The sequence below is a fragment of the Triticum aestivum genome, chromosome 6B (assembly GCF_018294505.1).
Source record: "Triticum aestivum cultivar Chinese Spring chromosome 6B, IWGSC CS RefSeq v2.1, whole genome shotgun sequence".
Taxonomy (NCBI): Eukaryota; Viridiplantae; Streptophyta; class Magnoliopsida; order Poales; family Poaceae; genus Triticum; species Triticum aestivum.
The window spans coordinates 579136213-579150780 of NC_057810.1; the positions used below are offsets into that span (position 1 = coordinate 579136213).

The following is a 14568-nucleotide window of genomic DNA, read 5'->3' on the forward strand; positions in this document are numbered from 1 at the left end:
CTAAGAGTTGATCCTCAGGCCGATTTCGCGCATCGACCTGAGTCTCAGGGGCAACTAGGATCAGCGGTTTCATGTTTTCCTTCAGGTGCATCTCGTGTTTTAGACCGACGCACACACCTTGAGGGCTACTGGCTATATATCTCGGCAGAGAATAAATTGCACCAATCAAAAAATCAGCCTGCAGTCAGGGGTGGTGCACCACCTCGGAAGCAGCCCGGCATTAAGCTCGGGCGCCAGTGGCTGGCTCCATAGAGGGCATTTCCGGCATTAAGCTCGCCTAAGCTCCTTCAACTTTTTGAACCCAGATGATCTATGACATCTCGGATATAGTCCAGCGTTGGAGCTCGGATACAGTCCAGCGTTGGAGCTTGGACACAGTCCGGCGTTAGAGCTTGGATATATTCCGGCGTTGGAGCTCAGAAGCAGTCCGGTGTTGGTGCTTGGCTGCAAAAGATACCTCGAATGCAATCCGGTGTTGGAGCTCGGACGCAAGAAGACACTGCTGCTCGGGAATAACTTCAAACCTGAGGTGTGGCATAATAATAACAAGGCATTGATAAAGGCCGGAAACTTAAAGGGGCTCCTCGGATACCCGACATATAAACTCTTCGGATTTACTTTGCGATCCTCAAGATCGAAGATGGGAAAATTTGTTGAACCAGATTTCAAGACCGACAACCGAAGATGAAGAATAGTTCAGAAGAATCGAGGAGCGTCCCCAACTTGAAGACCAGTTCAGGGGGCTACTGTCGGTGTCCTGGACTAGGGGTACTCACCACGTCGTCTCCCGATCAGTTAGATTGGGCCGAGGACCCCCATGGTCGTATACTCATGGGCTAGTTCGGACAGTTGCCGCATACAAGGAAGATTCCACAAGACTTGGTGATCAAGACAAGGACTCCTCCCCACCGGCGTATTCGGCTAGGACTCTTGTTATCCTAGGCCTCTGGTACATTATATAAACCGAGGCTAGGCTAGTCGATAGAGGATATTATGACATTACTCATCATACCTCTAGGGTTTAGACCACAACATATGATCTCGAGGTAGATCAACTCTTGTAACCCCTATACTCATTATAGTCAATCAAGCAGCATGTAGGGTATTATCTCATCAAGAGAGCCCGAAGTTGGGTAAAATCCCGTGTTCATGTTACCATTGATCCTCAGACGCACAGCCTGGGACCCCCTACCCGAGATCCGCCGGTTTTGACACCGACAGCACCCCCCCCCTCAAGCCCAACCCGAATTGGGAGGGGGGCCGGGCCCCCTTTCCTTCTCTCCCTCTCCCTCTTCCTTCTTCTCCTACTCCAACTAGGGAAGGAGGGAAACCTACTCCTACTGGGAGTAGGACTCCCCCCTTGGGCGCGCCATAGAGAGGGTCGGCCCTCCCCTCCTCCACTCCTTTATATACGGAGGAGGGGGCACCCCATAGACACAGGTTGATTGTTTAGCCGTGTGCGGTGCCCCTCTCCACAGATTTTCACCTCGGTCATATCGTTGTAGTGCTTAGGCGAAGCCCTACGCCGATAACTTCATCATCAGCGTCATCACGCCGTCGTGCTGACGAAACTCTCCCTCGACCCCATAGACACAAGTTGATTGTTTAGCCGTGTGCGGTGCCCCTCTCCACAGATTTCCACCTCGGTCGTATCGTTGTAGTGCTTAGGCGAAGCCCTGCATCGATAACTTCATCATCACCGTCATCACGCTGTCGTGCTGACGAAACTCTCCCTCGACCACAGCTGGATCTAGAGTTCATGGGACATCACCGAGCTGAACGTGTGCAGATCGCGGAGGTGACGTACCTTCGGTGCTAGGATCGGTCGGATCGTGAAGACATACGACTACATCAACCACGTTGTCATAACGCTTCCGCTTTCGGTCTACGAGGGTACGTAGACGGTACTCTCCCCTCTTGTTGCTATGCATCACCTTGATAGATTTTGCGTGATCCTAGGATTTTTTTTTAAATTACTGCGTTCCCCAACCAGGACGACGTGCACACCTTCGCTCATATTATTCTTGACCACGTTACTAATGACACCATAGTCAAAAGTTATTTTTCATAACAACACGTATACGTGTAACTCAAGCAAGATCCAACACATTATGACAACATTTTTATTCACTCGTACATAATTCATCTTACACAAACTAACATTGTTTACCAGATAATTCAAATGCATAGTTCATCTTACACAAATCAATATTGTTTACACGAATAGTTAAAATAGAGAGTTCATCTTACAAAAGCCAACATTGTTTACACCGATAACTAAGAACAACCAAATATTGGCTTAAATGTGTACCTAGTCAGATAGCTCTGAGCTTAATTTGCGCACCATGCATTGGTTGCAATGTCATCACGGTGTGCGGTGCATGCGTATATGATGGCGCGAGCTCAAACTCGAAATGCTGAAGGATCATGCTTAGTGCCATCTTGGCTTCGAGCATTGCAAAGTTCTGGCCGATGCACACCCGTGGCCCCCAACCAAATGACAAGAAGGCGCCCGGATGCTTAGATGCCTTGGAAATCCCCTGGGCAAATCGGTCTGGTTTGAACTCATTGACATCACTTCCCCATATGTCTGGATCATGATTGATAAATAGAACTGGCACCTCGATGAACACACCCGAGGGGTATCTGACCCCTCCGATATCCATATCCTTGTATGTTTTTCGGCTAAAAACTGTAGCCGATGGATACAACCGAAGAACCTCGTGAAGGATCATGGTCACCTACAATTAGTGGAAAGACAAATGTATAACTTCAAAGTCATGTTACAAACAAAATACATCAATTTCAGCAAGTACTCACCGTTTTTAGTCGGCTAAGGCCCTCGTACTCGGGTTTGTTCTTCCTAAATAAACCTAGGACCTCCTCCCTCGCAAGGTCTTGCCACTCCGGATGCATGCTTAGTACAATCATTGTCCACGTGAGCAGCACCGACGTTGTCTCCATTCCTGCCAAGTAGAATAGTTTGCACTCCTCGATGACATCTTCCATTGCCATTCCTTGGCTAGGTTGGCCATTCTCGTCCATGTCCTTCATATTTGACTCTAGCAACAGGCCTAGCAGATCATTTTCCGATTTTTCACCTTCTTCCATAGCTCGCATTCTTTTATTGATTAGACCTTGTAAAACTGATTCAACCTCCTTATTGTTTTTGCGCATTTTCAAATTGTTCTTGGTGGGCAAGAATCTGCAGTACATCAGGCAGGTCCCACAACGTAAAATAAGTGTAACCAAAAGGAAAAATGTACATGACTAATACTGATTGGGATTTTCAAGAGATTTAACACACTCAGAAATTAGCAAAAGCAAAGAAAAACCGAGAATCACATAATAACTCACAGGTAACCCGGAATAATAATCCTCTGGACCGCACCAACAAAGAGCTTAGCTTGCTCGGACTGCAGTTGGAATATCCGCCTTCCTTCGAGATAACTGCTGCCGAAAGCTGTGCGAGAAATGACATCCCCGGTGAGGTTCTGGAGCTCCGGCCACACATCCACCTCGCACGATCCGCCAGAACAATGCAACTCCTTCCATCTGGTGACAAGCTCTTCACAGCTTGCAGAAAAAGCCGGTAGCATGAGCTGCAAATTAAGTCATAAACTGACAATAAGCCATAACTAATCACACTTGTGGCAACTATTCTAGGACGTACGTACAATATTTTTTTAAAGTTGATGAAATTGAACCGAAATTTGAAGATAACATAAATTGAAAGGAAATTTGTCTTTTCCGCAAAAAAAAAAGGAAATTTGTCTGAATTGTGTGTGATTTTTTTCGCTGACCTTGAGCTTCTCAAGATGGAAAGCGGGATTGAGGATCCTCCTGTGCTTGACCCATTTCTCCCCCTCATGGGTCGTGAGGCCGTTGGCGAGCAGCTTGGTGAGAGCCGGGAACTGGGGCTTCTGGAAGTGGCCAAACTTGTTGGACAGCACGTCCTTGATAAGCTCAGGGTCAGTGATGGCCACGTTGGCCACCGGTCCGAACCAAGAGAAGCACGGCTTGCCGTTGTCCCGGACGTTGTTGTGGAGGAACGGGATGACGCGGGGGACGATGTCGTGGCAGCGCAGCGGCAATGGCTTGGCCCAGGCCTCGTCGTTGAGCCGGCCGAAGTCCTTGAGGTCGCCCATGAGGAAGCGGTACGGCGTGCCGCCGACGCCCTGCGCGCGCAGCGTCCGCTCAAGCCGCCGCGGGCGCCACCACAGCCGGTCCAGCAGCAGGCGGGCCTGCCACAGGAGCGCAGAGCCCGTGAGCCCGTACAGGAGGTAGCTCCATGGCACTGCCGCTGCCGCCGCTGCAAGGTCAAAAGCCATTTTTCTCAAAAGTCAAGAGATGTTGGGCTACTAGCTGAACGAGTGTGCATTGACTGGTGGCATATTTGGCATCGTCTTATATAGAGGTGTGTCCCTGGGTAGGAGTTTGATTAGAAGCTTGATTAGTCTCTTCTTTGCATTTGTTTTAAGATTTCTTGGAGTGTAAGACTGGTTTGGCATCGTGTTATGTAGCGGTGTCACTGTGTTGTTGGATCACTGTCTTCGTCCCATTTGTTAAATGATTTCTTGCGGTAGAAGACTAATGGATATGCTTGCAGCGAGCTTGGAGGAGAAGAAAGTTCGATCAGGAAAAGATCGGTCAAACGGTGGCGCCGGCCACCCACGTGGGACTTCTTGTTGCTACTCTGCTTTGTCACTGATCTCATTTATTTTTCTTATCCAAGTTAAATTACTGATCAACGTTTTTTAGTAAATACGCTGAAAGTAATAGAACTTAGACGTGACAGTTAATTTGATGCATAAATTTGTAAAATAGTACATGATTGCAATCATCTAACTTGATTGTGCTTTTAAATACGATCACATTTCTCGTACGCGGACATATCTGCTGCCTATGTGGCACGTCGGCGTGCCTATGGCCCACTGTCGGACACTGGAACCGCTGGGAACGAGGTGTTTGTGTTTTTTTTTATCGAAACCCCCTCACTTTTTTTCTACTTACCCATGAAAGGCCCTCGAATGACCCTCCAATTGCAAAAATTGTAAAATGGCCTGCCAAGTTTTGAACCTAGCAGCAAGCATTGATAGCCAACTGATCTAACGGGGTGATTGATGTCTAACTAGACCATCAAGGCGTGTGTTGGCCTGCAACACATGTTATGATTTTAACTATTGATAGTTTTGTCATCTATGTGAGGTCAGGGCCTCCAATGCCGACCCGTAAATTTCCTCCCGCATCCGTCCGCGAACACGGATGCGGGGGGTGGCCATCAATGCTGCCCGCATATATTTCAACAACTTTTTAAACTAATAGGACGAAATTCATGCAAACCAACCAGATTTTTATATAAACCGAACAACATTCATGCAAACACGATGAATTTTCATCAAAGTTCAGATAGAAATGGTTTTAGGTTGGCTCTTGTGGCAGTGTATGGCGTAGCCCAACCTGAACTTAAGCCCGACTTCCTTGCTGATCTAGTTAGGATCTGTGGGGAGGAAAGGTTGCCAATTTTAGTCGGAGGGGGTTTTAACATTATCAGGAGGAGAGAAGAGAAGAAGAATGACAACTACGATGGCGGGTGGTCATTCATGTTCAACGCGATTATTGAGAGTCTTAATCTGCGAGAGATCGACCTTACGGGTAGACAATTCACATGGGCGAATTCGTTACCTAATCCGACCTATGAGAAGTTGGACACAGTGCTGACTAGTGTAGAATGGGAACAAAGATACCCTTTGGTATCGGTGCATGCTATGCAGCGTGCAATCTCAGACCACACACCCCTGTTACTAGACTCGAGTGAAGCAACTCATATAGGTAACAAAAACCTTTTCTCTTTCGAATTGAGTTGGTTCGAAAAGAAGAATTTCTTAGATATTATTGCAAGGGAATGAGCTAAGCCTGTGAGTGGTAATTCCAATGTTGAACGGTGGCAAAACAAGATTAGACACCTTCGACAATTTTTAAGGGGTTGGGCCAGAAACGAAAGTGGGATTTATAAGCGAGAAAAGGAAAGACTGTTACAATTGATTGAAACTCTAGATCTCAAAGTGGAATCTACCCTTCTCAATAGGATTGAGCAGGATGCTAAGTCTGACGCAGAGCAGAAGCTTCGTGATCTTCTTAGAGAAGAAGAAATGAAGTGGGCCTTGCGTGCGAAGGTTCTCAAAGTTGTCCAAGTGGATGACAATACTCATTTTTTCCGCATGATTGCAAATGGAAAATGAAGGAAAAAGAAAATCATCCAACTTGAGCAGGATGAAGGGATGGTGGTCGGTCATGAGAACCTTAAGATATATATTTCGAATTATTATAAACAACTCTTTGGGCCTCCTATGGACAATGATGTGTCCCTCGATGATCTTGTAGTTGAGGACATTCCTCAGCTTCGGTCAGATGAAAATGAGATTTTATCTGCACCATTTTCAGAGAAAGAGGTGTTTGAGGTGATTTCGCAAATGAAACCGAATAAGGCGTTGGGACCAGATGGGTTTCCTGTTGAATTCTATAAGAAATGTTGGCATGTCATAAAGGGAGACCTTCTGCCCATGTTCCAGGACATGTTTAATGGTCACCTACAACTTTTCCATCTTAACTTTGGAACAATAACATTGTTGCCAAATAAAGAAGGAGTAGTTTGTATTGAACAGTTTCGACCGATGTGTCTTCTGAATGTGAGTTTCAAAATTTTCATGAAGGTGGGCACCAATAGATTGACACATATTGCTCACTCGGTGGTGCAATCGAGTCAACGACCTTTGTGCCTGGGAGACACATCTTGAAAGGGGTTGTTGTCTTACATGGAACTCTTCATGAAATCCACTCGAAGAAACTCGATGGGGTGATTTTCAAGGTGGATTTTGAGAAGGCATATGACAAAGTCAAATGGCCTTTCTTACAGCAGGCAATGTGCATGAAAGGGTTTAATGAAAAATGGAGGAAGCAGGTGGATTCCTTCCTCCAAAAAGGCAGTGTCGGGATTAAGGTGAACGATGATGTGCGTCATTATTTCCAAACTCACAAAGGTTTAAGACAAGGGGATCCATTATCTCCTATTCTTTTTAATATCGTGGCCGATATGTTGGTCATGCTTATAGGCAGGGCAAAAGTGAATGGCTTAGTAGGTGGACTAATTCCCCATCTGGTTGATGGTGGGGTTTCCATCTTACAATATGCTGACGATACTATCTGTTAGGAATCGTTGCATGGAAAACAAAAAAATTATATGCACACGCAATGATCTATCCATGGAGATGCATAGAAACGAGGGGGAGAGTGTGTCTACGTACCCTCGTAGGCCGTAAGCGAAAGCGTTTCACAACGCGGTTGATGTAGTCGAACTTCTTCGTGTTGGATAACGTTGCAGAAAACAAAAATTTTCCTACTCGTTTCACCAAGATCATCTAGGAGTTCATCTAGCAACGAGTGATTAGATGAATCTACATACCTTTGTAGATCGCGAGCGGAAGCGTTCAAAAGAACGGTGATGATGTAGTCGTACTCGACGTGATCCAAATCACCGATGACCAGCGCCGAACGGACGGCACCTCCGCGTTCAACACACGTACGGAACAGCCACGTCTCCTCCTTCTTGATCCAGCAAGGGAGGGAGGAGAGGTTGAGGGAGATGGCACCAGCAGCAGCACGACGGCGTGGTGTTGATGGAGCTGCAGTACTCCGGCAGAGCTTCGCTAAGCACTATGGAGGTGGAGGAGGTGTTGGGGAGGGAGAAGGAGGCAACCAAAGGCCAAGGCGTTCAGGTATGAAGTCCCTCCTCTCCCCCACTATATATAGGAGGGCCAAGGGGGGGTGGCCGGCCCTAGGAGATCCAATCTCCTAGGGGGTGCGGCGGCCAAGGGGGGTTTCCCTCCCCCCCAAGGCACCTAGGAGGTGCCTTCCCCTCCTAGGACTCTTCCCCCTTCAAACCCTAGGCGCATGGGCCTATGTGGGGCTGGTGCCCTTGGCCCATTAGGCCAAGGCGCACCCCCTACAGCCCATGTGGCCCCCCCGGGACAGGTGGACCCACCCGGTGGACCCCCGGGACCCTTCCGGTGGTCCCGGTACAATACCGATAACCCCGAAACTTGTCCCGATGCCCGAAACAGGACTTCCCATATATAAATCTTTACCTCCGGACCATTCCGGAACTCCTCGTGACGTCCGGGATCTCATCCGGGACTCCGAACAACATTCGGGTTACTGCATATACATATCCCTACAACCCTAGCGTAACTGAACCTTAAGTGTGTAGACCCTACGGGTTCGGGAGACAAGCAGACATGACCGAGACGACTCTCCGGTCAATAACCAACAGCGGGATCTGGATACCCATGTTGGCTCCCACATGCTCCACGATGATCTCATCGGATGAACCACGATGTCGAGGATTCTATCAACCCCGTACGCTATTCCCTTTGTCTATCGATATGTTACTTGCCCGAGATTCGATCGTCGGTATCCCAATACCTCGTTCAATCTCGTTACCGGCAAGTCACTTTACTCGTACCGTAATGCATGATCCCGTGACCAGACACTTGGTCACTCTGAGCTCATTATGATGATGCATTACCGAGTGGGCCCAGTGATACCTCTCCGTCATACGGAGTGACAAATCCCAGTCTTGATCCATGTCACCCAACAGACACTTTCGGAGATACCCGTAGTCTACCTTTATAGTCACCCAGTTACGTTGTGACGTTTGGCATACCCAAAGCACTCCTACGGTATCCGGGAGTTACACGATCTCATGGTCTAAGGAAAAGATACTTGACATTGGAAAACTCTAGCAAACGAACTATACGATCTTGTGCTATGTTTAGGATTGGGTCTTGTCCATCACATCATTCTCCTAATGATGTGATCTCGTTATCAATGACATCCAGTGTCCATAGTCAGGAAACCATGACTATCTGTTGATCAACGAGCTAGTCAACTAGAGGCTCACTAGGGACATGTTGATGTCTGTTATTCACACATGTATTACGATTTCCGGATAACACAATTATAGCATGAATAAAGACAATTATCATGAACAAGGAAATATAATAATAATGCTTTTATTATTGCCTCTAGGGCATATTTCCAACAGTCTCCCACTTGCACTAGAGTCAATAATCTAGTTACATTGTGATGAATCGAACACCCATGGAATTCTGGTGTTGATCATGTTTTGCTCTAGGGAGAGGTTTAGTCAACGGATCTGCTACATTCAGGTCCGTATGTACTTTACAAATCTCTATGTCTCCATCTTGAACATTTTCACGAATGGAGTTGAAGCGACGCTTGATGTGCCTTGTCTTCTTGTGAAACCTGGGCTCCTTGGCAAGTGCAATAGCTCCAGTGTTGTCACAGAAGAGCTTGATCGGCCCCGACGCATTGGGTATGACTCCTAGGTCGGTGATGAACTCCTTCACCCATATTGCTTCATGTGCTGCCTCCGAGGCTGCCATGTACTCCGCTTCACATGTAGATCCCGCCACGACGCTTTGCTTGCAACTGCACCAGCTTACTGCCCCACCATTCAAAATATACACGTATCCGGTTTGTGACTTAGAGTCATCCAGATCTGTGTCGAAGCTAGCGTCGACGTAACCCTTTACGACGAGCTCTTCGTCACCTCCATAAACGAGAAACATTTCCTTAGTCCTTTTCAGGTACTTCAGGATATTCTTGACCGCTGTCCAGTGTTCCTTGCCGGGATTACTTTGGTACCTTCCTACCAAACTTACGGCAAGGTTTACATCAGGTCTGGTACACAGCATGGCATACATAATAGAACCTATGGCTGAGGCATAGGGGATGACGCTCATCTCTTCTATATCTTCTGCCGTGGTCGGACATTGAGCTGAGCTCAATTTCATACCTTGCAACACAGGCAAGAACCCCTTCTTGGATTGATCCATATTGAACTTCTTCAATATCTTATCAAGGTATGTGCTTTGTGAAAGACCTATGAGGCGTCTCGATCTATCTCTATAGATTTTGATGCCTAATATATAAGCAGCTTCTCCAAGGTCCTTCATTGAAAAACTTTTATTCAAGTAGGCCTTGATGCTGTCCAAGAGTTCTATATCATTTCCCATCAAAAGTATGTCATCTACATATAATATGAGAAATGCTACAGAGCTCCCACTCACTTTCTTGTAAACGCAGGCTTCTCCATAAGTCTGTGTAAACCCAAACGCTTTGATCATCTCATCAAAGCGAATGTTCCAACTCCGAGATGCTTGCACCAGCCCATAAATCGAGCGTTGGAGCTTGCACACTTTGTCAGCATTCTTAGGATCGACAAAACCTTCCGGCTGCATCATATACAATTCTTCCTTAAGGAAACCATTAAGGAATGCCGTTTTGACGTCCATTTGCCATATTTCGTAATCATAGAATGCGGCAATTGCTAACATGATTCGGACGGACTTCAGCTTCGCTACCGGTGAGAAAGTCTCATCGTAGTCAACCCCTTGAACTTGTCGATAACCCTTAGCGACAAGCCGAGCTTTATAGATGGTCACATTTCCATCCGCGTCTGTCTTCCTCTTAAAGATCCATTTATTTTCTATGGCTCGCCGCTCAACGGGCAAGTCAGTCAAAGTCCATACTTTGTTTTCATACATGGATCCTATCTCGGATTTCATGGCTTCTAGCCATTTGTCGGAATCCGGGCCCGCCATCGCTTCTTCATAGTTCGAAGGTTCACCATTGTCTAACAGCATGATTTCCAAGACAGGGTTGCCGTACCACTCTGGTGCGGAACGTGTCCTTGTGGACCTTCGAATTTCAGTAGGGGCTTGATCAGAAGTATCTTGATCATTTTCATTAACTTCCTCTCCAATCGGTGCAGGCACCTCAGGAACATTTTCTTGAGTTGCGCCATTTTCCGGTTCAAGAGGTAATACTTCATCAAGCTCTACTTTCCTCCCACTTACTTCTTTCGAGAGAAACTCTTTCTCCAGAAAGGACCCATTCTTGGCAACAAAGATCTTGCCTTCGGATCTGAGGTAGAAGGTGTACCCAATAGTTTCTTTTGGGTATCCTATGAAGACGCATTTTTCCGACTTGGGTTCGAGCTTTTCAGGTTGAAGTTTCTTGACATAAGCATCGCATCCCCAAACTTTTAGAAACGACAGCTTAGGTTTCTTCCCAAACCATAATTCATACGGTGTCGTCTCAACGGATTTCGACGGAGCCCTATTTAAAGTGAATGCGGCAGTCTCTAAAGCATAGCCCCAAAAAGAAAGCGGTAAATCGGTAAGAGACATCATAGATCGCACCATATCTAACAGAGTGCGATTACGACGTTCGGACACACCATTACGCTGAGGTGTTCCAGGCGGCGTGAGTTGTGAAACTATTCCACATTTTCTTAAGTGTGCCCCAAACTCGTGACTCAAGTATTCTCCTCCACGATCTGATCGTAGAAACTTGATTTTCCTGTCACGTTGATTTTCAACCTCACTCTGAAATTCCTTGAACTTTTCAAAGGTTTCAGACTTGTGTTTCATTAAGTAGATATACCCATACCTACTTAAATCATCAGTGAGAGTGAGAACATAACGATAGCCACCGCGAGCCTCAACACTCATCGGACCGCACACATCAGTATGTATGATTTCCAATAAGTCGGTTGCTCGCTCCATTGTTCCTGAGAACGGAGTCTTGGTCATTTTTCCCATAAGGCATGGTTCGCACGTGTCAAATGATTCATAATCAAGAGACTCTAAAAGTCCATCAGCATGGAGCTTCTTCATGCGTTTGACACCTATGTGACCAAGGCGGCAGTGCCACAAGTATGTGGGACTATCATTATCAACCTTACTTCTTTTTGGTACTTACATTATGAACATGTGTAGCATCACGTTCGAGATTCATAAAGAATAAACCATTCACCATAGGAGCATGACCATAAAACATATCTCTCATAAAAATGGAACAACCATTATTCTCAGATTTAAAAGAGTAGCCATCTCGAATTAAACGAGATCCCGATACAATGTTCATGCTCAAAGCTGGCACTAAATAACAATTATTAAGGTTTAAAACTAATCCCGAAGGAAGATGCAGAGGTAGCGTGCCGACGGCGATCACATTGACCTTGGAACCATTCCCGACGCGCATCGTCACCTCGTCCTTTGCCAGTTTCCGCTTATTCCGCAGCCCCTGCTTTGAGTTACAAATGTGAGCAACTGCACCGGTATCAAATACCCAGGAGCCACTACGGGCACTAGTAAGGTACACATCAATTACATGTATATCACATATACCTTTTGTTTTGCCGGCCTTCTTATCCGCTAAGTACTTAGGGCAGTTCCGCTTCCAGTGACCGCTTCCCTTGCAATAAAAGCACTCAGTCTCGGGCTTGGGTCCATTCTTTGGCTTCTTCCCGGCAGCTTGCTTGCCGGGCGCGGCAACCTCCTTGCCGTCCTTCTTGAAGTTCTTTTTACCCTTGCCTTTCTTGAACTTAGTGGTTTTATTGACCATCAACACTTGATGTTCCTTCCTGACTTCTACCTCTGCTGATTTCAGCATAGCAAATACTTCAGGAATGGTCTTTTCCATCCCCTGCATATTGAAGTTCATCACAAAGCTCTTGTAGCTTGGTGGAAGCGACTGGAGGATTCTGTCAATGACCGCATCATCCGGGAGATTAACTCCCAGCTGAGTCAAGCGGTTATGCAACCCAGACATAGTGAGTATGTGCTCACTGACAGAACTGTTTTCCTCCATCTTACAGCTGAAGAATTTGTCGGAGACTTCATATCTCTCGACCCGGGCATTGAGCTTGGAAAACCATTTTCATCTCTTCGAACATCTCATATGCTCCATGTCTCTCAAAACGCTTTTGGAGCCCCGGCTCTAGGCTGTAAAGCATGCCGCACTGAACGAGGGAGTAGTCATCGAAACGTGCCTGCCAAGCGTTCATAACATCTTGTTCTGCAGGGAGAACGGGTGCGTCACCAAGCGGTGCTTGTAGGACATAATCTTTCTTGGCAGCTATGAGGATGATCCTCAGGTTCCGGACCCAGTCCGTATAGTTGCTGCCATCGTCTTTCAACTTAGTTTTCTCTAGGAACGCGTTGAGGTTGAGGACTACGTTGGCCATTTGATCTACAAGACATATTGCAAATATTTTAGACTAAGTTCATGATAATTAAGTTCAACTAATCAAATTATTAGTGAACTCCCACTTAGATTAGACATCCCTCTAGTCATCTAAGTATTACATGATCCGAGTTAAACTAGTCCGTGTCCGATCATCACGTGAGATGGACTAGTCAACATCGGTGAACATCTTCATGTTGATCGTATCTTCTATACGACTCATGCTCGACCTTTCGGTCTTCTGTGTTCCGAGGCCATGTCTGTACATGCTAGGCTCGTCAAGTCAACCTAAGTGTTTGCATGTGTAAATCTGTCTTACACCCGTTGTATGTGAACGTCTGAATAAAACACCCGATCATCACGTGGTGTTTTGAAACAGCGAACTGTCGCAACGGTGCACAGTTAGGGGGAACACTTCTTGAATTTATTGTGAGGGATCATCTTATTTACTACCGTCGTTCTAAGTAAACAAGATGCAAAACATGATAAACATCACATGCAATCAAATAATAAATGTGACATGATATGGCCAATATCACATAGCTCCTTTGATCTCCATCTTGGGGCTCCATGATCATCTTGTCACCGGCTTGACACCATGATCTCCATCATCATGATCTCCATCATCGTGTCTCCATGAAGTTGCTCGCCAACTATTACTTCTACTACTATGGCTAACGCGTTTAGCAATAAAGTAAAGTAATTACATGGCGTTTCTTGATGACACGCAGGTCATATAAAAGAATAAAGACAACTCCTATGGCTCCTGCCGGTTGTCATACTCATCGACATGCAAGTCGTGATTCCTATTACAATAGCATGAACATCTCATACATCACATATAGATCATTCATCATTCATCACAACTTTGGCCATATCATATCACAAACCACTTGCTGCAAAAACAAGTTAGACGTCCTCTAATTGTTGTTGCAAGTTTTACGTGGCTGAATTAGGGTTCTAGCAAGAACGTCTTCTTACCTACGTTAAAGCCACAACGTGATTTTTCAACTTCTATTTACCCTTCATAAGGACCCTGTTCATCGATTCCGCTCCAACTAAAGTAGGAGAGACAGACACCCGCCAGCCACCTTATGCAACTAGTGCATGTTAGTCGGTGGAACCGGTCTCACGTAAGCGTACGTGTAAGGTTGGTCCGGGCTGCTTCATCCCACAATACCGCTGAAGCAAGAAAGGACTAGTAACGGCAAGAAAGTTGACAAATCTACGCCCACAACAAATTGTGTTCTACTCGCGCAAGAAGAACTACGCATAGACCTAGCTCATGATGCCACTGTTGGATAACGTTGCAGAAAAAAAAATTCCTACTCGTTTCACCAAGATCATCTAGGAGTTCATCTAGCAACGAGTGATTAGATGCATCTACATACCTTTGTAGATCGCGAGCGGAAGCGTTCAAAAGAACGGTGATGATGTAGTCGTACTCGATGTGAT

The 14568-nt window shown here is 46.1% G+C and overlaps 1 protein-coding gene across 1 annotated transcript; it reads right to left on the minus strand.

Moving 5' to 3' along the window:
• Window positions 1-2112: 2112 nt before the first annotated feature.
• LOC123134472 (cytochrome P450 72A15) lies at window positions 2113-4390 on the minus strand. Its single transcript, XM_044553726.1, has 4 exons — window positions 3804-4390; window positions 3358-3602; window positions 2821-3205; window positions 2113-2741 (listed from the first exon to the last, which is right to left on the minus strand). Exons 1-4 carry the CDS (start codon window positions 4329-4331, stop codon window positions 2316-2318), a joined length of 1584 nt encoding a protein of 527 aa, XP_044409661.1. The 5' UTR covers window positions 4332-4390; the 3' UTR covers window positions 2113-2315.
• Window positions 4391-14568: the final 10178 nt, after the last annotated feature.